Raw genomic sequence first — 21,739 nt, 5'->3', positions numbered from 1 at the left:
TTATTTCGTGTGTTCATTTTAAAGAGTGATGGATGCACAGGGGCCAAACAAGACACCACAGCATCCAGGGGGACGTCCTCTGCCTCCACACCCCCACCTCCACGCTGTGATTGGACAAACAGATGGATCCCTGAAGTGTTGGCTCATGCTCCGAAAGATGTTATCTATTCATTTTGAGTCGGGGGGCTCAGTATTTTGCACAAACTGGAACACAGGAGACACGTGAATGAAAGGAGGAGAGTAGGGGGCATCCTTTTGAACAGGTGGGTGTCATTTTGCATTCATTTATCACTCATGGCCTCGGAGTTCAAACGGAGACTTTTGCAGGTTTGATTAAGCCTTTGTGCCTTGGGGACTTTATTTTGACCATGGAACTGTAACTTTTAAAGAGCCCACAGGCTGGCAATGGACTGTTAATAGATTGGTCATTTACATGTCACCCTTGGATACAGAGAAGTGTTGTGGTGTGCTTTTGACATAAGAGAATATTTCAGAGCAGTCAGTCAGCCTTATTTGGTAAAGCCATTTATCATAAAACTGTGAGGCTGAGTGGCCAGCAGGGCACTGCACGGGTGTCTGAGAAGGAAAAGGCCTCGAGTGTGTGCAAAACCTCTGTGACAGTGACATTCGGACAGCTAAGTGATCAGTTCAGGCAAGACTGAGAGTCAGTAAAAGGTAAGAGGTTTTATTTAAGATTCAAAACTACATAACTTAAAAAGAAAGTTGTTGTGATTTGGTCTGTTCTACGAAAGAAAATATAAATAAATGAGAAATAATGTCTATTTTTAGAATTCACATAATGTTTTCTTTCAATGCTAATAAAGCATCACGGTCCAAATATTACTGCTGATATACACAAAGTGATATCATATGTCTATCTCCTCTGTGTCTGAGCCGTGCCTCAGCTGTTGAAGCTGGTATATTTGAATGTTTCTTTGGGGGCATGAGTATGACTTCAGCTTTTACTCTTAAGCGGTTAATTCCTTTAAACAAGAGCGTTTAGGGGAAGTAGCCAGTTCAATGCTGAGTGTTACATGTCCTGTGTCCTGTTGCTGCAGTTACTCATTGCCGCGTCATATTAAAAGTTTAATATTTAATGTCAGAATGTCACCCGAACAAGGGCTCTGTGATTAAAAACTCTGTAAATGATGGAAACCAAAGGTTCCAGGAAGGTTTTGCCATTTGAAGCAAACGATCAGAATGAATGGAAAGCATTAGTCACGTTAAAATGTTTTTTTTCGTTGAAAGGGAAAGTGTCATTCTTATCATAAAACTCAATATTGTCACCACAGTAACCAACGCAAATAAGCAGAGATATGGCTCTGCAAATAAGGTGTTGCCGTCCAATTTGAATAAAGTGCAAATATCAGAGCACACGCGGGTATCCATTGAAGTTATACAGCCTCAAACTTTAACTGACTCAACGTGAAGTATTCTGAGGAATCCGAAATGCTTCGGCACGACTTGTCAGTTTCAACCTGCATGTGAGCATCAAAGGTTTTCCAACCACAGATCAGACAAAGTTGGGAAGATGCGGAAAATGCAAAATACATGCAAAGTAAAATGAATGCAACACGTTCCAAATGAAGCTGGGACGGTTAAACGTTTACATTTGTGAAACGCTCTGGCATTGAGGGATCCAGGCGATAAAGCATTTCAGGTGTCGCTTTAAAAGCTTCCCGCGTTAATGCTGCCTTCACTGACGTGTGAATGGGTTTTTCTACGGGCTCCACAGAGTGACGGTCCGTCCCAGATGCCTTTGAGCCAAGAGCAGCTGACGCCACCTCTGAACAAGGTTAACGCCAGGCTTCCAGTTAACAGTTAACCCAGTTATAACAAAGATTCCCCACACTAATCCCTCGGCCGTGTGTTTGCATTGATAAATGAGGGTTCTTGATGCAGTGCTGACAGAAGGGTTGAAATCATAGGTGTCTAGTTTAGGCTTGCTCTCTTGCTCATACACGCTGAAATTCCTCCAGAATTCCTAAACATTTGACTGACATTGTACATTGTAGAGGGGTAAACATGTAAAGACTCTCCGGCTTTTATGGGTACAGCTTTTATACCGAATCATGATTACAGTCACCTCATGTATCGGCCCTTATTTGCCCCATGCCAACTTTTTTTTTGTTTGTTTTTACTTTGTTCAGTTATATAAAGTAAGAATAAATGTATTTTTTTAATTAATTCGGCATTTCTTATACTGTCCCAACTTCTTCTGACGTGGGGTGTTGAAACACATCTGCCCAAACGTATCAGGCAGTTGACAACAGCACAACAACATCCAAAGTGCAGCATGTACACAAACCAAAGTCCTTTGAGCTCATCACTCCAACCACACTTCTGGAAACGGACACTTTCTCTAACTGCTGAACCTAATATGTGTTAATCTTCTGTCTGTCTTATATGATAGATCTTTGTTCCTCTGTCTGATCGGAGTGGTCATGGAGGTCTTCTACTTCAACTCCTCCGTGCTCTACGTCTCCCACAGACCTCTGAATGTCACCGCTGCTGAGAAGACCATCTACGAAAGCTGCAAAGAGATGCCCACTGTTCTTATCTGGTATCTCAGTCTGCAGTTTGCAAACATGTTCCTGGGAATCCCGGCCAATCTCATGGTGTTGTGGCTCATCCATAAGAACAAGGGGGACTCCTCCACCTCGGATATCTTCATCCTTCATTTGGCCGTTTTAGATATTCTCTTCTGTCTGATCCCTCCTTTGGAGCTGGCCAACATAGTCTTCCTTACCACCAGCAGCACCTGGTATGTCCTGCGCTTCTTCTACGGCATTAAAGACACCTCCCCGCTCTTCCTTTCCTGCATCTGCCTGGACCGCTACATGGCCGTGCTCCACCCCATCACCTTCGCCGAGCTCAAGGACCGCAAACACAGAGCAGTCCTGGTCATTATAGTGTGGGTTGTCATTCTGGCCTACGCTGCAGCTAAATGTGTAGGCAACATCGTCAATTTTGAGAAGGTCTTCACGGCGATTATCCTCGCAGCGTTTGCCTTCATGGTGTTCTGCAACATAGCCATCCTCTGGGCGCTGCGGCAGTCTGGGCCCGGGAGAGACGACATGCACCCAGTGAAGAAGAGAGCCTTCAAGATGGTCCTCATTATCCTGGCCATCATTGTGTTCAACTACTTCCCACCTGTCGCACTGTTCCCCTTCCAAGCCTACTTTTCTCCCAAAGTGTTTCGCTGCTACATTCACTATGTTGCTTTTGGCTTGATGGACTTCAGCAGCACCATTCAACCGATACTTTACCTGTCCAAAGAAAAGCTGAAGTGGAGACTCAACTGCTGCCAGACCAGCGAGACGCTGACCAGCGAGACACAAACCCAGTAGGGATGCATTCCTGGTTTACTTTTGTGACTTTATTCTTATTTTAGTGTATTTGCAGCGTATTTGCTGGTTAAGACAGGATGAAGGAGTCTGTACCTCAAGAGTGTGTCGAGCACTTTGTCAGGAATTTGAAATGCACTTTTCATTTAAAATGTTGTAAATGCTCGCAAACACTCGATCTGTCTCAACTGAATAAAATGAAGGCAGATAATTAAAAAAAGCAGGCAGGTTGCGACATTTTCTAGAGAAGTCAAGAGAGACGATTACTCAACATGATTCACTTCCAATCAGTCAAAGCCAGCTGTATGGATGTATGTCACCAGATCTAGGTGAGAAAATCATGATATTAGAGCTTTTTTTTAGCAATGTGTGCTGTAATATGCCACCTACGTGTCTCACCAGATGTTCTGAGCGCTTTAAAAATCAGGCTTTTGGCTCAACAAGCATGTGCAATCTCCTTGGGGCGAGTAGTCATGAATCTGCTACACATCACTTTGAAGTCAAAGTAACAGTTCCTTTGTGGTTGCACAAATCATGATCTCATCAGTGAAAAGTACATCTACGTTTGATGTGTTTATGTTTACAGTTTCCTGGACTGAGAACTGAAGGAGCACAATTTAACCTTTAACACCATTTAATCACTGTAATATGGGAGGAAGCCGGAGAGAATTCGCACAGACACAAGGGCGAAAAGCACAAAGTGCACAGTCTATAATGTCGTATTTTGTGTCCTGGAAGCACCTAAATGTGGAAAACAGCATGCATGTCAATGATCGTTGTGTTGTAGTGATTTAATTTCAATAAAGGTCACATTTGATGGATAGATCAGACGTAAACACATTTTTTTTTTTTGGGTTAATGCATCTCTTTAATTCAGACACAAATCACAATAAAATTCTATCACCAAAGACTGAACATTGCTACATGTGATCATGTACGCTGCTACACATCACACAGTTTCCACTACAGACAGAAGCCCTGTGATCATAAACATGACATTCATGGTGAGAGAGGTTAATGAACAATCTAAAACATCTTCTGGTGGCTCAACATCTGCTGGGACGAGCACCGCGTACAGAACAGCTGGTAACAGTAATCTGAATTCAAAAGCAGATCCATCAACACTGAATATTGGCCACAACATGATAAGAACACATATACAAATAAATTCTTGTCAATTCAATGGATCAGACCGCTAATCTAATAGTTAAGTTATATACAGCAATATATCAATTGAGTCAAGCATATTCTAAGTGAATTAGAGTATGTTAAAAGAAATGCTTTGCTCTTTTTTACTGACTTTTGGAGTCCCCGATGTCCTGAGAATGATCCGCTGCACAGAAGTAATCTGCACATGGCAGATGTGCCACATCTGTGGCTGAAGACAGGCATACATTGCCATGTCTGTCTCGGTTAAAATTTACTTAACACAGGTGAAATTAGACAATTGAGATAAAAGAGTAAAGTAACTCTGATTCTAGTGTTAAATGCCTTTTGTGGCAGGGCAACCCACAAGAAAGTCATTCCCAATGGGGACTTTGGGTGCTCTATACTGACCCCTACTGGTAAATTTGATTAATTTCACATGAAGTTCAAAGAGTCAGGACCATCAACAGAACATTTCCTTAGATCTTAACACACGCCACTGGAGCTTGAATTCAGTAACCTGTCAGTTCCTACAAAAGCATTTCAAACACGTCACCAGCATTTTGGCAACATACAGCAATTTTGTGTTCAAAAGGTATTCATTTGCGGCCCCTTTCGCTCACGGCATGTTGTGAGAGCGGATGCCAACGAATCAGTTTTTAAATCCTCACGGGATGATTGCTCGTATACTGCTGCTAAACATTTAGACCTACTTAATTACAGCAAAGACAACAGCGCGCTGCACTGTACCACAAACGTCACAAACAGCTTTGAGACCAAACAAAACCAACAACATCAGGTTAACTCGAGGTTCATTCAGTAGCTTTTTGATGCTTTCACCCTCCCCCCGTATCTAGCCTTTTAAAACTATCATTTAAAACCACGGAACTGCTTTGTAAATATTTGATGCCAATGGCACAAAAGCATGTTTTAGAACTAAATTCGGTACTTTTTACCATACGGGCTAATTTTCACTTTTATCTCATTTCAGATTATGTTGAAAGATTTTCCTTCAAGTTGCAGTTTCAGGTATTTTGTCCTTTAGTATTTTTGCTCCTCAGACTGCACGCTTTACTCTGGTCAGTTTGAATATAAAGCAATGTGTGCGTTGTTAAAGTGCCAAGTGTCAGCTTTACCTTCAGTAGGTTTACGTCAATATCGGAGGAACTGTGAGCGAGATGTAATCCTGCAATCTGGACACTATGAGCGTTAACTGTTTGTCAATATGGAGGCGTAAGAAGTGATCAATACAACACAAGAGGATCATTAATAATGCAGCATTTAGTGCTGTAATGACAGTGAGCGCAGCATGTCTGGGCAGAGGTCCCCTGCTTTATTGGAGCTCTTTTCTTTCAGGAAAATGCAAACCATGAGTATATTATAAACAACTTACAAATATAGCTGTAGTGGTTGAGAAATAGCCTCAGTACTGGTTGGATGTATATATCTAGATATAGATATGTACATATAGTAATTAGACGTGGTTATTGCGTTATACTGAATGGTTCCCCTTTGCTGTGGAAAAGAGATTAGACACTGCTGGTTTAAGGTACAAGTTAAGCATGAAATATGATCCAGTAAGTTGAGTGACAGATTAATGCCATCGGAGGCTTTTTCAGGTACACAAGTGTTCCCATGCAGGATTGGTCAGTTTTATAAAATTATAACAGCAGTTTGTATCTTTTGTTGCATCAAACAGTGATCTTAGGATATGTTTAAATAAAAAAAGAAAGCTAGAAAGTGGACCTTGATGTAAAATACTTTCAAAAAGTCGCACACATCACTCTTTCTCCAGACCATTACTTACTCGCTTCAAACTATCTGCCCTTAATTTCCACCATGAAGGAAAATGTCTCAGGTGCTACGGTTCGAGCTGGTTTGGTTTAAGCCTCACTCGTATTTCCTTCGCTCTGCGCCTTCTGCTCCTGCGCTGCATGCAGCTTAAGGTGCTTTTTGAGGGAGGACTGATCAGTATAGGTCTTCCCACACTGGCTACAGAGGATGATCTTCTCTTTGGTGTGGACCAGCTCGTGTCTCTTCAGGTGACCAGACCTGCTGAACCTCTTGCTGCAGTACGAGCAGCTGTACTCCTTCTCTCCTGTGTGAGTCCTCTGGTGCAGTTTCAGGCTGCTGGCCACCGTGAACGTCTTGCCACACTCATCGCAGCTGTACGGCCTCTCTCCTGTATGCATCCTCATGTGTATGGTGAGGTGGCCGGTCTGGCTGAAGGTCTTCTTACACAGCTTACAGCTGTATGGCCTCTCTCCAGTGTGAATTCTGTAATGTGTTTTTAGGTCGCCCAACCCGTTGAACTTTTTGCCACAATGAGCGCAGCAATATGGCTTCTCGCCTGTGTGGATCCTCTCGTGTATACGCAGGTTTCCTGCGTTGCTGAATGTTTTGCCACACTGCTGGCAGCTGTAAGGCTTCTCCCCAGTGTGAGTCCGCAAGTGGACTTTGAGCTGGTTGTGCTCGTTGAAGCGCTTCCCACAGTACGAGCAGGAATACGGCTTCTCTCCAGTGTGGATGCGCTTGTGTATCCTGAGCTGACTGGGGTGGGCATATGTTTTAGTGCAGATGTTGCAGCTGTACGGTCTCTCACCTGTGTGGGTGCGTTTGTGGGATTTGAGAAGATCCGCCCGGCTGAACCGTTTTCCGCATATGCTGCAGCCATGGACCTTCTCGCCGCTGTGAGTCTTGATGTGGACGTTGAGTGAGGTTGCTCGGCTAAATGTCTTGGGACAAACGGGACAGCGCAAAACGCTGCCACCAACGTCTAGAAGCTCACCGGCAGTTGCAGCAGATGCCTCACTTGCCTTGGATGGAACTCCCTCTGGCTCCTCATCCCGTCTGCTCGATCCCTCCAAACCCATCTCTGACTCTTCCGAATATCTCAATTCATACTTTAATTCTTGCTCAGACAAACGATCGCCTTCCCTGTACGGCGGCACGCCCTTCTCCTCATCTTCCTCGGTCTTGATAACGCGTCCATCCTGCGTGTAGCTGTCAGAAACAACAGTGACTTTAACATCGCCATCACCGCCTCCGCAGTCTTGTTCAGAGCCTGAAGAAGTCGACGCATGCATTTGCATGTCACAACTGGAACCACTGGCCTCCAAGCTCTCATTTTTTACTGGCTTCATCATCAGACTGAGGAGCAGTGAGGGCTGAGAGAGGTCAATGGCTCCACTTTCATCCAAGTCAGGCTCTTCTTTGACAGAAACCGACGTTCCGGTGGAGGCGTTCACACGCGTTATTTCCGCTGGATCGCTCTGCGGAAAAAAGGAGGCGGACGGTACGCTCTCCCTCACCTGGCCTTTACTCTTCCTCCTGAAGCTCTTCTTGTCGCTGCTGCATATGGACACCTTGAACAAGCCCTGGGTGGAGCTGACTGGACGATTGTTCCGCTCCGGAGCAGAAAGCTGGACCGTGGCATCTTGCTCGCACGCATCTGAAAATTCAAGGCCGAAACAATGAGCACAACGCACTGTGATTCAGAGTTTACTAGAATGCAGCTAAAATGTTTGATGGAAATCGAACTTCTTCACAGATGCATTAAAAGTCCAACGTTTTCCTCCACTTGGGGGCAGCTCTCGCCACAACATCATATCAGCCATGTTATTAAATCTATATGCTTCATCTATTGAAAGTTCAACAGAATGCAGTAAATAATGTACGACTTATCCCTCCATTTCAAGAGCTATATTTCTATACCCTTGAGAACACATACGTTGCAATGTACTGTTCATTTCTATAACAATCTTAGATTACCGGCTTTATATTTCTTCTATCCATATTTCCCCACTTTTACCCGTTGTGGTGTCCCATCCTACTTCGTTAACAGTCTGTGCTAAGTGTGGTCTATTTATTTATTTATTTTTTTACAAAAGGGTGTGCACGTGTATGTGCATAGGGCAACACTAATTTTCATGATTATGCACATTTTCAAACTTTTTTTTTCTTTTTCCTTTTTAACGAAATGATTGCCGCATCCCACCACACCAATATGTTGGTCAGGCCGTCACCATCTTGTGTTACCGTTACTGCCTCAACATGAAATGTCTCCTTTTTTTCTTCTCTTTGCCTGAAGAACCCCCCCCCCCCCCACACACACACACACACACACACCCTCCCCCCTCTTGATTGAAATTCCTCAATAAATAAATAAACGCACTAACAAATACAATAACTGTGCGAATAACTGCCATCACCAGTTGCATGTATGCTAAATGGTATGCATAATATTACATATAGTAACTACAAATAATAAATACTGTTTTCACAGTGATGCTCGGGTCTGTTTACTGTCTCGTGCACGTTTTATGGCTGCAAATCAATCACTCACACACACGAGCGCAGTTTGCTCACGGTGCAGCGACACCAGGGCAGCATACCTCTAGAAGCGGACCCTGTGCTTTTCTGTGCAAACAACAGCCTCTTCAGGCCCTCGTTCTCGGACTCGATCCTCTGTATTGCACCCTGGTACTCGGACAGTGTCCGGTCCACTGAGTCCAGGATGTCGTTCACAGTGGCTTTAAAAATCTCATTCAGAGAGGACTCCAGGTACAATTTCAGGTCACTGGACTTGGCCATGTTTAGACCGAGCGGCTGCGCAAGCAAGCGTCTCGCCAGCGGGTTGAACCACAGTTTGGAGTCACCGAAAAGGTGGGTGTGTGCGGCTCTGCTGCCGTGTGCGGAACAAACAAAGCGGAGGCAGTCGCTCGAGGATGACGGCGAGAGCAAGCGGACATATCTTCAGACGCGCGCGCCCCCTGCTGGCCGGGAGGCGAACCGTTGAACTGGCTCGCAGACGTTGCTGTCAGACAGTTAAAAACAAACTGATGTTAATCACAAAACTGTTTGCACCACGACAAAAACCAGCTTCTGCAACACATTTACAACACCGGTTTGTAACGGATTACAGTGTTTTTTACTTAAATATGAATATGATGCTAGCTTATTTGTAGCACATGAAAACATTTCTAAGGGATAACAGAACATTAATAGTTAGCCTAACTGGCTGTAATGCTAGGCTTTTTTCACTAGCTAGTTTGCTATAGTTTTGTCCTAAACAAATATAAGTACTAAAGTTATTAGAAACGACTGATTTGATCCGTTAAATGCAGGTAACTAATTGATTTTTTTTTTACATTTATACTACAACGGTAGCTTTAATATTAAGGTCAATGTATTATCAGAACTGATTTAAAGCTAATTCAATGAAAAATGAATTGGAGGAAATATTTTGGACTTGGGTGCCATCTTGCTATTTGAGATAAACCTCCAGGAATGTTTGGCGTATGTTTGGTGTATGTGTTAACTGTCTTTCCTGCCAAAGAGGCACAGCCAGTGACTTGTGCAAGCTGAATTTGAATGCCTTCTGGTTTTACCACATTGTCTGTGGTGTCTGCAGGAATGAAGCTGAGCCACTCCCCTCACCTGTATTTGTGCGCTTGCATGCCTTTAGGGCTGTGGGTGTAGGCTGAGGCCTCTCAGGTGTCTATCCAGTTCCTGAGTCATCTGCCAATCAGAAAATACTATTTTTCTCCTTTCGTTGCCAGCAGCTTTCCTCTGTCCCTCTTGTAATCTGCAGCTGACAGGCCAACAGGAGAGAGCCAGACAGGGGTCCCAATATAGACAAGAAGCTCAAAGAAGGACGAGGACCCAGACCTGAGATGGACGAGGACCTGCCTCTGTGTGGCGTAAGAGGCTAAAAGGTTGCCTGGGGTAAAGACAGTAGATGTGGGGCTTGTTTATTGAGCGCAGCGCAATCAAACAGAGTGAGCTTGGTGTTAAGTGACTGCATGTCTGAATGCACAGCTCACTGACAGCGGTAAAATCCCAGTGGTGCTTTTTCCCTCCCACCCGTCTTGACTTAAAACCTCACAAGCTGGCTGATCATATGATGTTGCTTTTAAGCGCCTGGAGGGGGTAAGTCATGCTTCATAGTCGAACAGAGTCCTCCTACTAATATTCTATTTTGATCCTTGCTCATATTTATGACTGTGCCATGTTCTTTTGTGTCTGAATGGTAGACGGCAGCTTTTGATTATTTCTATTATTATGTTACATCCTCATATACAAATGATTTCACAGCTTTCACTTTGTTCTGTATGGCTTGTTCCTCTTTTTGTTTTGTTCACTATGGTGTGACTCTTACATTTGTACTTCCGAAGATTGCAATGGGTTGTATGCAGTTTCTGTTGGTATTCTGCACTCAGACAGACTGCAAGTGGCGTCTCGGCTCTCAGATGTCTGGCTTTTCCTGTTGCTTTCTTACGTTCTTGTTTTCTAGTTTATAAAGCTGAGAAGTATTTCCTTTAAAAATGCCTCGCATGCATCTGAGGAGGTAAAGACAACACAGCAGAACAACTGTGTTGATATGTAAAACACTCGGATCAGTGGGGTTTTCAAATGGTCCAGATTATACAGAAAATTCCTATGTTTTAATTTGACTTTAGTCTTATTTAACTTTTTTTTTTTTTTATTAAGTTCTTAAGACCTTACAGTTCGCAGGAAACATTTAATATTTAACTATACGTCCAAACGTTTGCATCCGTTTCTAGTAGAACTTGTTAAGAGGGGGCTCTGCTTTTGCTAATCTTTGTTAACACTTGTGCTGTAGCACTTGTTGCACCCTGACAGGAAATGAGAAGTGAGCACCCACACGGGAAATGCGGTCAAGGTCTGTCCCGGATGTTGGGTTACATGACGTGAATAGAAAAATGAAGATAGACAGAAAGTTTAAGAAATGAGCGAAGGGGCGACGCGCCAATGTCAGCTCAGATTACACTTAAGAATTTATTTTAGTGGTCATTGTCAGTGGCAATGTTTTGTTGCTGGTTTGTTGCCAACGTTGGTTTTGCGGGCGAGAGGCCTTTTGTTTGTGTTGACAACATATCAGTGAAGCCAAGGGTAGAGTCATGTTGAAGGCAGTTTTATCCACAAGCCAGAGTCACAGTGCAGCGTGGTGATAAAATGATGAAATCGGGACACAGGCGGTTAAACTGCTCATCAAACGCAGCGCCACGACCCACCCGTTTCCTCCGTTCTCAGTCAGTATTACAGTATACACCTCTATGTCTTTGCTTCCTTGTACCTCTCTGTAGTCAGGAAGTTCAATTGTTCTTCTGTAACATTTCACTTAAAAAGTCTGTCGCATGCACATCTGTAGTGATGCGCCAAGAAGTTAAGACAGTTGACAAATGAACAGGATGGGCTAAGAAAAAAAAAGACAAAAACTGGATAGATTGCTGTGCAGGTGGTGAGTGTGATTTCAGATGTCGCTTTTACTGATTTGGAATGTTCTCTACACACAAATAAACTGAAAAAAATGCAAACCTACTGTGTTTTTAAACCACCACAATTGCTAGACGGCCTGATGTAGCCGTGTTATGAGTGGTTTTTGTGTCTGGTAACTACTCAGATGTTGCTCGGGGAGATTCCCAAACAGGCGACAAAGATCCGTTCAAAAACATTCTGTTTTAGTTTTTATAAATCAGGTCATTCCAGCCACACGACTGATAAAAACTTGTAGAAATGGTTTCTTACGTAACGTCCCTTTGGGTTGCCGTTCATTCGCTTTTTTGGATGTTGATTTATATATATTTTTTCTCTTTTGTTCACAGGTCTGTGAATAAAGACACCGGATGTTGTAACGCACTTCGGGATCTCAGACTGATGGCACCTCACACGACGATTAGAGGACATTTTGTAGCTGCACATCACTGACAGCTTCAACGTCTCTCACAAAAACCCACGACTGAACTAAATGAGAGACGCTGATGGAGGAGGAAAGCTTGTGCAGTTCTTTCCCAGATATCACAGAGACAGTGCCTCAGCAGGACTCACACATCTCAGTAGACCAACAGTGCATCAATGAAGAGCAGGAGGCCATCGTGTGGGGTGACACAGAGGTGCAGTGTAACCGGACACACGAGGCAGATCAGGTCGCTCTCTCCCCAAAGGCGAAGCGCAAGTCATTCATGGAGGCAGAGGAGTGGGAGCAAATAATATGGCCGATTCGCCCCATCACCAGTCCTCTGTTTTCTCCTGCCACGGTGCAGTGGGACATGCCCGATCCCTCTGAGGAGACACCTCAACTCATGACCGACAGCAGCTTAGCCAATGAGCAGGACTCTTGGGGTGTGGCGAGTCTAGAAAACACTTCCCCGTCAAATCACCGGCTTCAAGATGTTAGTGATGAGCTTTACAGGCAGGAAGACGACGAGGAACAAGATGTGTTCGATTCACGACTTCTAAACTCAGATTCTGAGTGGAGCGGAAACAACCCTGAGGTATGTGAGAATAACGAAAAGCGGTGGGATACTGTCATGCTGCTAGTTTTGATCTATATTCGAGTGTGAATGCTCAGGCTTACACACAAACACGCTCCTGTGTCATTAATGTTTCACTCACTGATTGTAGACTTCACTTCCTCTGTCGTTATGTCTTCTTGTGTCTCTTTTTAATGTAGTAAGCTTAGCAGAGGAGGGAGGGATAGAGCAGACATAATGTCGGTCAGATGAGGTTTAGAGTGCAGCTTCCTACTCGCGAACCCACTGGCAATCACAAGTTTTTCTCTCACAACTCATGTTCAATGTCCTGTGTTGCAACTTCAAGCCATGTGATGCTGCAGATGAGAACGAACCAGAGACACAGGAAAAGGAAGATTCAGCACAGGAGCTGTTAGACTGGAATAATGGTATGTATTACTCAAACTGCCATCTAAGTAAGTGTGAGTAGCAATTTTTTATTTTTTTATTTTGTTGCTCAGTTTGAGAGAGAACAATCGAGCTCTTACAGTATTCACCCATTTTTCTGCAACATCTTCCAGGAGTCGCACAGAGGACAGACTCAGAAGGAGATGAGGAAGACTCTGTGTCGCCAGCTCCTGTAGAAATTGAGGATTTAACTGACACCGTTGAGGAGATTCAAAGCTCAGAAGACGAGGGGGACTCTTTTGTGGATGTAAAACTAGAAGAGGAACAGGAGGAGGTCTGTGAGCTGCTGACCGGACAGGGAGAGTCGGAGGGAGAACAAACTTCAGCTCATGGTGTTGAGACAGAGGCAAAGAGCGAGGAGGGGAGCGAGGCCGAAGAAGAGAAGAGTGTGACCGGCGCGTTCAACCATGAAGAAAGCGAGGAGGCACAATCTGACGGCTGTTTGAGAGATGTGTGAGTATCATAGGCTGAAAAAAGGGGAACAGGAAATTCGTGATGACAGCGAGGGAAAAGTTATACATGACTGAATTAATGGTGAAATACTGTGAGGCAGAAAGACTGAGCACTTGCTGCAGAATAAAAAAAAAAAGCCCATTTAGAACATAACTGACGCTTAATCCACATTGATTCGCCTCTTATCTAAAGGGCCGCTGGAAACTGCTCGATTCTGCTTGATTTGGATGTATTGAAACACTTAAAACACACATCACAGGAAATACCAGAGACCAGACCTGTAAGCAAGCCTACATTCATACAACTTTACCTTTTCTTTTTATTAATGGAAATAGCCTTTACATAATGTTTAAAACAGATGTTTATTCTCAGACCAGGACAGTTTAGTTAGTAGATCGAAGAGGAACGTAGAAAATTTGATGGTCATCGGCACAGAAGTCAACACCCAGAATATCCACTCAGGTCATCTATCTATAATCTATGTAAACTGGGCTAAATTGAACTTTAAAGTGGTGGTTTCCACATCTCTCAGACTGTATTGAACTAAATGTAGATCTAATTTTGACAGACTTGTACTTTCCCCACATACAGTGTTTCCAAAGTATCATAAGTGGGTGATGAAAGGTTTCTGAATAGTAGACGTAGATATATTAATAATTTAGACTTAATAATAGACATTAATAATGCATTAACAAAGTAGTTTGACACAAAAGCTACTTTTAGATGACATTTAAGTTATTCAGTTTCAGTTACAACTAATTAAGATTAAGGCATAACATTTTTAAAACTTTTCAACTTAGAGTTGAAGTGACATTTTGCCATCTGGAGATACTGTTTATTATTGAACAGCATCAGTGTTGTGTGCTATTTTACCAGTAATGACAATCCATATGTCATCCACCCTTTGTAGGGAGATACCTGCAGAGCCACCGGAAACCGACACTGGACTAAGCACACGTTTCGATAAGCTTGATCTGCAAGAGCCACAGCTTTTGGAGGACAGTGTATCCTCAGGGGCCGAGGAGGACCAAGGGATAACGGAGGAGTTTCACGAAGATCTCACAGTTCAGACAGAAGAGTGGGTAATGTGTGAAGATGTAGATCAGAATGTGGAGCCAGAACAGTCGGAGGCGGCAGACAACAGCGAAGAAGCGTCGGTACAGGAGGCAGAGAGTGCAGCGAGGATAGAAAACTCCCAGGAAACAGTAACTGAACATGAAAATCTGGAGGAGACCAATTGTTTAGACCAGCAAGAGTGCGAACAAACGACTTCACAAGACAGAGAGTTTGAGCAGCTTAAGATGGCAGAAATGCCAGAGGTGGTGTCACATCAAACAGAGGACTCGAACCAGCTTGACTCTTCATCAGAGATGGAACTGATAGACCAGCCAACTCCGGCTGAAAATGCAGAGCAGCCAGAGGAGTCGACTCAGACAGAGGAGGCAGTTTGTGTGGAAGCTGAAGAGTCCGGAGTCACAGCGCAGCGGCAGCAGACAGAGCCCTCAGAGCAGGATGAGCAGCCCGACTCACCTCGGCCGACACTTTCTGAGCAGCTTGTGCCGTCAGAGAAGACAAATGAGTCAGACACGACAGAACAGCTGTCTCCCGAGACTGAGGTCACCCTGCAGTCAGGAGACGCTGACATAAACCAGGTGGACAAACAGGCCGCCATGCCGCCCCGTGCTGAAAACGTCATAGCCGGTGACGGGGATGTACTAAGAGTGACGGCAAACGGCGAGCAACACAAAGCCCCGGACACAGCGGTGCCTTACATGAACGGCGCGGTGGACAGAGACCAGGCTCGCCGCCTCGCTGAGCAGCTCTTTAACTTGGACGGGATTCAGCGTGCAGACGTGGTGAAACACGTAGACAAAAAGTAAGCACACATGCAGGTCTTTCAGAAATGTTTTTATATGGGGAATTGATGTTTTTTTTCCCCCCCTGGTCCCTGTGTGTGTCTGAGGGCTGATGGTAATGTGAGCGCCGCAGCTGCAGAGGACAAGGGCTGCATGCTTCTGTGGGGAGATGTGTTAAAGTATACGTGCCAATTTATAGCACAGATATTTTAGTTCAAATGAACCTAAACCATGGTGTATGCACACATTTTTAAATAACAGCAACATCCACACAGAGGGAATCGGCTCTCAAACCTTCATTGTTTTATAACAACATTTGTAAAGCTCATAAAATCAACCTCCGGCGGTTTAACGTCCCTCTTGTGGCGTAAAACTGGATATATCACGCTTCCCATGATACAAACAGCCCAGATGCCATGATTCACTTCAGTAGCATCTGTCAATCGGTGCTTCCTGCTTGGGAAAAGCCATCTCTTTTTATCCCCAATTTATAAAGCCTGCCTCTCTGTTGAGCCAAGCCAGATGATCTTAGAAAGCGAAGCCACAGAAGATGTTCACGCTCTACTGCTTTCAGAGTCTGAGCATGATTTGAAGCCTTTTCAGTCTACCTGTCGGGTCATCTGTAGCTGGTTTAGTCTGCAACTGTCAATCCTGACATTTGGGCAGATGATGTTTTTCAGGTAGAAAGACATTTTTAAAAAAGCCTTGGACTTGATGATGTTCTTGATTTGTGACACAAAGAACCAAAGTCACTGTGGATATCAATTTTTGGTTAAATATTTGGTTAAATGTCGCAGCCTTCTGGACTTTTTCGGTTGTTTGAGATGATACAAACAAGTTCCTAATGGTTGGATATTTGCACGCTCTTTTTAAATTTTTTTTTTGTTGCATCACATCATCGCCTTTTGCTTTCAGCTCAGATTCAATAAGCGTTAAGATGCTTCCCGGATTTTACATCCAGAAAAAGACGTCGAAGCGTTGACACAAGAATGTATGTTTATGTTTTCCTGTTTAGTAATGACTTCAGTCGAGCTGTTGGAGAGGAATACCTCAAGCTCTTTGACTTCACCGGGCAAACCCTGGATCATGCCATCAGGTGAGAATTGGAAAGGAGGAGCTTGACGGACATCTCACGCAAACCACGCTCAGTCTTTTGATTCCGTCTCCCTCCTTTTCAGATCTTTTCTGAAAGTGGTGATACTGATTGGCGAGACCCAGGAGAGAGAGCGCGTGCTGCAGCATTTCTCCTGCCGCTTCCACCAGTGCAACCCCGACTCCTTTTCTTCCTCAGGTGAGCCTGGTTATGGGATGCTGATGAGTCATGCTCACAGATACAGCCTCGAACAGCAGCTGCAACAGCTGTACGTGTCATTGTAAATCTTTTTGTTATCCTCAGGGTCCGTGTTGGCTCTGACGTGTGCTTTGATGCTTCTCAACACCGACCTGCATGGACAGGTAAGAGAGAAGAACTTTAAATGTGGTTTTTACACTGTGCTGTACAGTCAGGCGATTGCTGTGAGTCTTTTAATCATTCCCGTGTTGTGTGTGTGTTAACAGCACGTCGGAAAATCAATGTCGTCCTCTAAGTTTGTGTCCAACCTGGATGGAATGAATGACGGAGAAAACTTCAGCAAGGAGCTGTTGAAAGTAATGTTGTTGCCCGATTCTTTTCAAGAGGCAGTGCAAGTAAAGTCCAAGCTGCACAGCTGAAATCTTTAAACCCTTTTCTCTCCATCCACACCACAGAGCCTTTACAATTCCATAAAGAGTGAACCGCTGGAGTGGGCTGTGTAAGTGAGCCGAACCCGAACGCTGTCCTAAAGCATGGCCTGAGCCGCGATTCGCGCACCTAACCTCACTCATCTTCCTCTTCCATTGTGTGTGAAAGGGATGAGGAGGAGCTGAAGAACTCCGTGTTGGTGGATGAAGATGCAGGCGACGATGCACCCTTGCGCTCGAAAGCCAACCCCTTCCAGGACGTTCCCCATGACAAAACGGCCTGTGTGGTCAAACAGGGCTTTCTGCAGAGGAAGCTCCATGCCGACATCGACGGCAAACGCAGTGAGTGCCACGCAAACACAGATGAGAGTCGGTATTTAAAGGCACAGTCCGGTGTTTGCACTCAAATATTGAACGTAGATGTGATTTGTTGATGAGGAACGCTGGGGCCTTTCTGTACACATAGCTTTGTTTTGGTGTTTAAAATGAACCGTATATATTGCCACATGGCTGTCAAAATAAGAGAAGTTGGCAACAGGAACTATCAAGAATCTGTCAGTCTGAGAAAACACACGCGAATTTAGCTGAATTTCAATTAAAGTGACATCATGTAACAGTTACCGACACCTAGTGGTCAAATGTGAGATAACAACCATTTCAAAAGCCATCCATCCATTATCTATAAAGCAACAAACTGCCTCTATACCAGTTGGCCAAATTACCAGTCGAGGAGAAAACAAGCAATTAATTTCCTCTCTCGCCTCTCCTGAATTCACTTGCTTTCCCTTTCCAGATGAGGTCAGTTCACACTCCACTGCCTGTAATAAGTGTGGTCCTGCATTTCTCAGCTGTGCCATCCACAACCTCTTTGTGCTTCTTCATCGCCCTCTGAGTAGTTCCCTTCATCTTTGGGCCTTTCTTAGCTGTTTTCTTGTGTGGACCGGCCCACTGTGCACTTGGATAAAAAGTGTTTCTTTTGTAATACAGGACATTCGCTCCCATAGGAACGACACAACACTGCACACGCCTTGTAGAAACAAAGAGACCATGTGCATCTTTTAACTCGTGGCATTTAGCAGGGGTGTGTTTTGAGCATTTCCATTCAGTTTAGAAGATGTTGTGAGTATTCACCTGCAGAGTGTTTCTGTCGCAGCACCGTGGGGAAAAAGAAGCTGGAAGACTTTCTATGGAGTGCTGAGGGGAATGGTCCTTTACTTACAGAAGGTCTGTAACCCAGCTCCCAGTTAGCTCGTCTTCTCTGACCTCTCGTTTTTTTAAACTTCCCTCTTCTGTGTGTGTGTGTGTGTCAGGACAATTATCGAAGGGATCACCAAAGCAGCGAGGAGGTGGTGAGCGTGCATCACTCTGTGGCTGAGCAGGCGGCTGATTACACCAAGAAGCCGCACGTCTTTCGCTTGCAGACGGCCGATTGGAGGATCTTTCTTTTTCAGGCCTCGTAAGTCACGTGACCGCCTGTGTGTTAACAAACAGGTGTGTTTGTGCTAAAGAGCTCAGCGAGCGGTGTCACAGCAGTTTTTTTTCTTTCTTCTTCTCTCAGATCCAAAGTGGAGATGTATTCGTGGATCAGTCGCATCAACCTGGTTTCGGCTCTTCACTCGTCGCCTCCGTTCCCGGCTGCCGTCGGCTCTCAGAGGAGGTTCTGCAGACCGATCCTGCCCGCCTCACAGTCGGCTCACACTCTGGTACTTTTACTTTGTTCTTAGTCGCAAGTCTTCTTTGTTTCATTATCTTGACATTTTAATTCCACGTTTGGATGTTTGTTTTTAAATTTTTTTGCTCAGTGCCACAAAGTGATTTTCTGTATCGGTTCAGTCAATTTAAAAAAAAATGTCCGTGCCTCAAATTTGGGATTTTGGAGGAATTATTTATCATGTTATCATGATATCAGGTGATATAACGGCTACTTAAAACAGTTTAAGCACAGATCCGTACTTCATCTAAAGGCTTTGGCTAATTGGGCTCATTTCATCTCATTTTACGTCTAATGCAGCCCCCCCTCCATTCTAAACCTGTGAATTATTTTATTATTTCATCCATAATGTTTGGAATCTGTCACAAGGACTGAGATGAATAAACCCAGTGCCCGTTAGCTTCAAACGACCCAGCTTTGATTAAAAGGGTTTTGATTCAATTCAAACGGTTTTTATTTGTACAGCACCAATTCACAACAAAAGTAATCCTGATATTTTAAAGATACAGCACAATTAATCATGAATAAATTAACTGATTAACTGATCATAATTCAACTGAATCAAATGAATTGAAATCCAAATTAGTCAATTTCTTAGAATGTTGATTTTACAAAAAGTTGCTTTATATGTTCGTACCGATCCAGAAATTCTTATTGTTCATCAGTCAAAACTCCTGATAATATTCTATCATGACTCTAAACTCTAAACCAACTCTACAGACACAATACTACATGGACAGCTCTGCAGCTTTTCTCTATCGACCTACTTGTCTGAGGCATGTTGGGACGAACTGATCACAATCTGTACTTCTGGATGAAACACTTTGTTTCATTAATATGACACAGATAACAATTGCCAACCAAGTAGCGCTGTACAAGCTGCAGCTGATTTTCTTACTTTGCTCTTTTTTGCACCGGATGCATTTGTGACTCTGTCATGTTCCCTGTGCAGGAACGTCAGCTGCAGTCTCACACAGGAATGCTTGAGTCCTTCAAGGCCGACCTGTTGTACCAGCAGCAAAACCCCCCAGAGGGCAAGAAAGCTAAAGCCAGGGATCTGGAGGAGCATCGGATTAGAGCAGAGTACCTACATCACGAGGTGCTGAAACCGTAGTGGGTGAGTGTTTTTTTGATGGGTGTGTAAAGACCCACAGCTGATTCAATGTCTGTTGATCAACCGCAGATGTGTCGCTATGAGAGCTACATCCAGGTGCTGGAAGCCTGGAGGAGCACGGCCGGAGAGGCCGTGTTGAGCACAGCAGACCTGAGCCTCTTTGACAAAGCAGTGTGGGCAGAGTCTGTGAGCGAGGAAGAAATGGAGGAAGGTGGACTGAAAAAGTCCCACTCCAGCCCTTCTCTGGAACTGGAGATCGCTCCTCCAACCGTGATCAAGGTCAAACGCAATATCTCTGAAAGACGGACCTACCGCAGGACCATCGTGCCTCGACAGAACAAAGAGGCCTGACAAAGAACAAGCAGTTTGTGGAAAATACACATTTCTATCATTTTTTTTTTTGAATATGTGCACTTTTATAAAAAAAAATAAACCTCAGGGAATCCACAATCCTCAGACTCTCAGGGTGAAGGTGAGACCCTGATTCATTTGTCGAGGACCTAACTTATGTTTAGGTTTTTTTTAAAAAACTTTTTCTCAAAACATTTGTAACGTTGTACATGGCTCCAAATGTGCTTTTAAAATGTAAACCACAAGAGGGTGCTGTTGAACAGACGATCTCTGAGTGAGTGTATGCATGAAGACGTGCCGCCTCAGTTTTCATTTCAATTTGCACTTTTGTCATTCTTTATTTTGCGAACAAAATGTTGATTTAGCGCCTTTACTGAAAATCCATGACGTCAACGTCTCTGTTACATGCTTATTTTTTTTTTCTAAATGAAGGACCTCTCTAAAATAAAATGTAACCCGTGTCCAGCTTCTGTTATTCGTCTTTAAAGGGATACAACAAATACATCATCTCCTGTTAACAGCAGAATCTCTGTCTTAAATTTAGAGCTCCCTGATCATTTTTAAATCAGGCTGTGAACAGTGAGTGTTTCTGCTCTATTAGTTATGTTAATGAGTCTCCTGTGGAAGATCCACTCGTGTAGGGAGTCGCCTTTTCTTCTTTAAATGCTGCGTGAACATCCTTTTTTATTTCTTTGATGAAAACAAACATTTGTTTGTCACTTTTCACGAAGTAGGATTTGGAGTGACTGTCCAAAAACAACACAGCGATATAGAACCTGTGTCATGTTTTTACAAAACGGGGATCTGCGTCAGTTACTCCTGTTAATGTTTGTGTGGTCCTTGTCTGAGCGATCGCACTTCGCTGGCACGGGTCCCACTTTGTGGTCTTTCGGCCTGACTTGTTGAGCAATGGTCGACCTGTGGAGATCAACAATAAGAGCAGGATGTCTGGAATTACCCCCCCACCACCACCTCTGTGCAGACATTCAACACACACAGATATGCACACACAGGAATGTGATGCGACAACAGGAAGCACAATGAGCAGCACAGGCCATACAGACCGGGACGCACCGTCCTGTCTGGGTGCCCTGGTTGGATCTTGGGAGCGAACACCAAACCAAACTAGACATTTGGTCAGAGCTGCTGCTCTTTGTTCTTCTTCTCCTTCTGGGAGGAACAAGACATCGGGAGGAACTCTGCACTCAGTTAACATGGTAATGGAAACTGCCTCCATCCATTCATAGGAATAACAACAGTTTATTGAGATAAAGTCAGATTCTGCAGATGAGGGTGACTGATTGACCACATGAGTGACA

General features: G+C 44.1%; 3 protein-coding genes across 5 annotated transcripts; 2 read left to right on the top strand and 1 right to left on the bottom strand.

The window, feature by feature from the left end:
- The first annotated feature begins 2,431 nt into the window (after positions 1 to 2,431).
- Positions 2,432 to 3,396, top strand: hcar2 (hydroxycarboxylic acid receptor 2-). The gene has a single exon (XM_072372043.1). The coding sequence runs from the start codon at positions 2,445 to 2,447 to the stop codon at positions 3,348 to 3,350; it is 906 nt and encodes a 301-aa protein (XP_072228144.1). The 5' UTR covers positions 2,432 to 2,444; the 3' UTR covers positions 3,351 to 3,396.
- Positions 3,397 to 4,198: 802 nt separating this feature from the next.
- LOC140277201 (uncharacterized) lies at positions 4,199 to 9,187 on the bottom strand. Its single transcript, XM_072372142.1, has 2 exons — positions 8,888 to 9,187; positions 4,199 to 7,944 (listed from the first exon to the last, which is right to left on the bottom strand). The coding sequence occupies exons 1-2, from the start codon at positions 9,084 to 9,086 to the stop codon at positions 6,377 to 6,379; spliced, it is 1,767 nt and encodes a 588-aa protein (XP_072228243.1). The 5' UTR covers positions 9,087 to 9,187; the 3' UTR covers positions 4,199 to 6,376.
- Positions 9,188 to 9,956: 769 nt separating this feature from the next.
- LOC140276686 (uncharacterized) lies at positions 9,957 to 20,881 on the top strand. Of its 3 annotated transcripts, none has more exons than XM_072371481.1 (16): positions 9,957 to 10,424; positions 12,122 to 12,790; positions 13,116 to 13,197; positions 13,330 to 13,669; positions 14,580 to 15,545; positions 16,541 to 16,621; positions 16,704 to 16,816; positions 16,922 to 16,980; positions 17,083 to 17,172; positions 17,272 to 17,315; positions 17,414 to 17,586; positions 18,398 to 18,468; positions 18,555 to 18,700; positions 18,803 to 18,947; positions 19,908 to 20,054; positions 20,139 to 20,881. In XM_072371481.1, the coding sequence occupies exons 2-16, from the start codon at positions 12,278 to 12,280 to the stop codon at positions 20,418 to 20,420; spliced, it is 3,252 nt and encodes a 1,083-aa protein (XP_072227582.1). In that variant the 5' UTR covers positions 9,957 to 10,424; positions 12,122 to 12,277; the 3' UTR covers positions 20,421 to 20,881. The 3 variants fall into 3 exon arrangements, with proteins under 3 accessions (XP_072227582.1, XP_072227584.1, XP_072227583.1); XM_072371483.1 differs by lacking the exon at positions 9,957 to 10,424 and adding an exon at positions 11,372 to 11,548; XM_072371482.1 differs by lacking the exon at positions 9,957 to 10,424 and adding an exon at positions 11,623 to 11,757.
- Positions 20,882 to 21,739: the final 858 nt, after the last annotated feature.

The sequence above is a fragment of the Leuresthes tenuis genome, unplaced genomic scaffold (assembly GCF_036924035.1).
Source record: "Leuresthes tenuis unplaced genomic scaffold, fLeuTen1.0.hap1 SCAF_19, whole genome shotgun sequence".
Lineage (NCBI taxonomy): Eukaryota > Metazoa > Chordata > Actinopteri > Atheriniformes > Atherinopsidae > Leuresthes > Leuresthes tenuis.
This window is presented reverse-complemented; position numbering and strand designations above follow the sequence as displayed.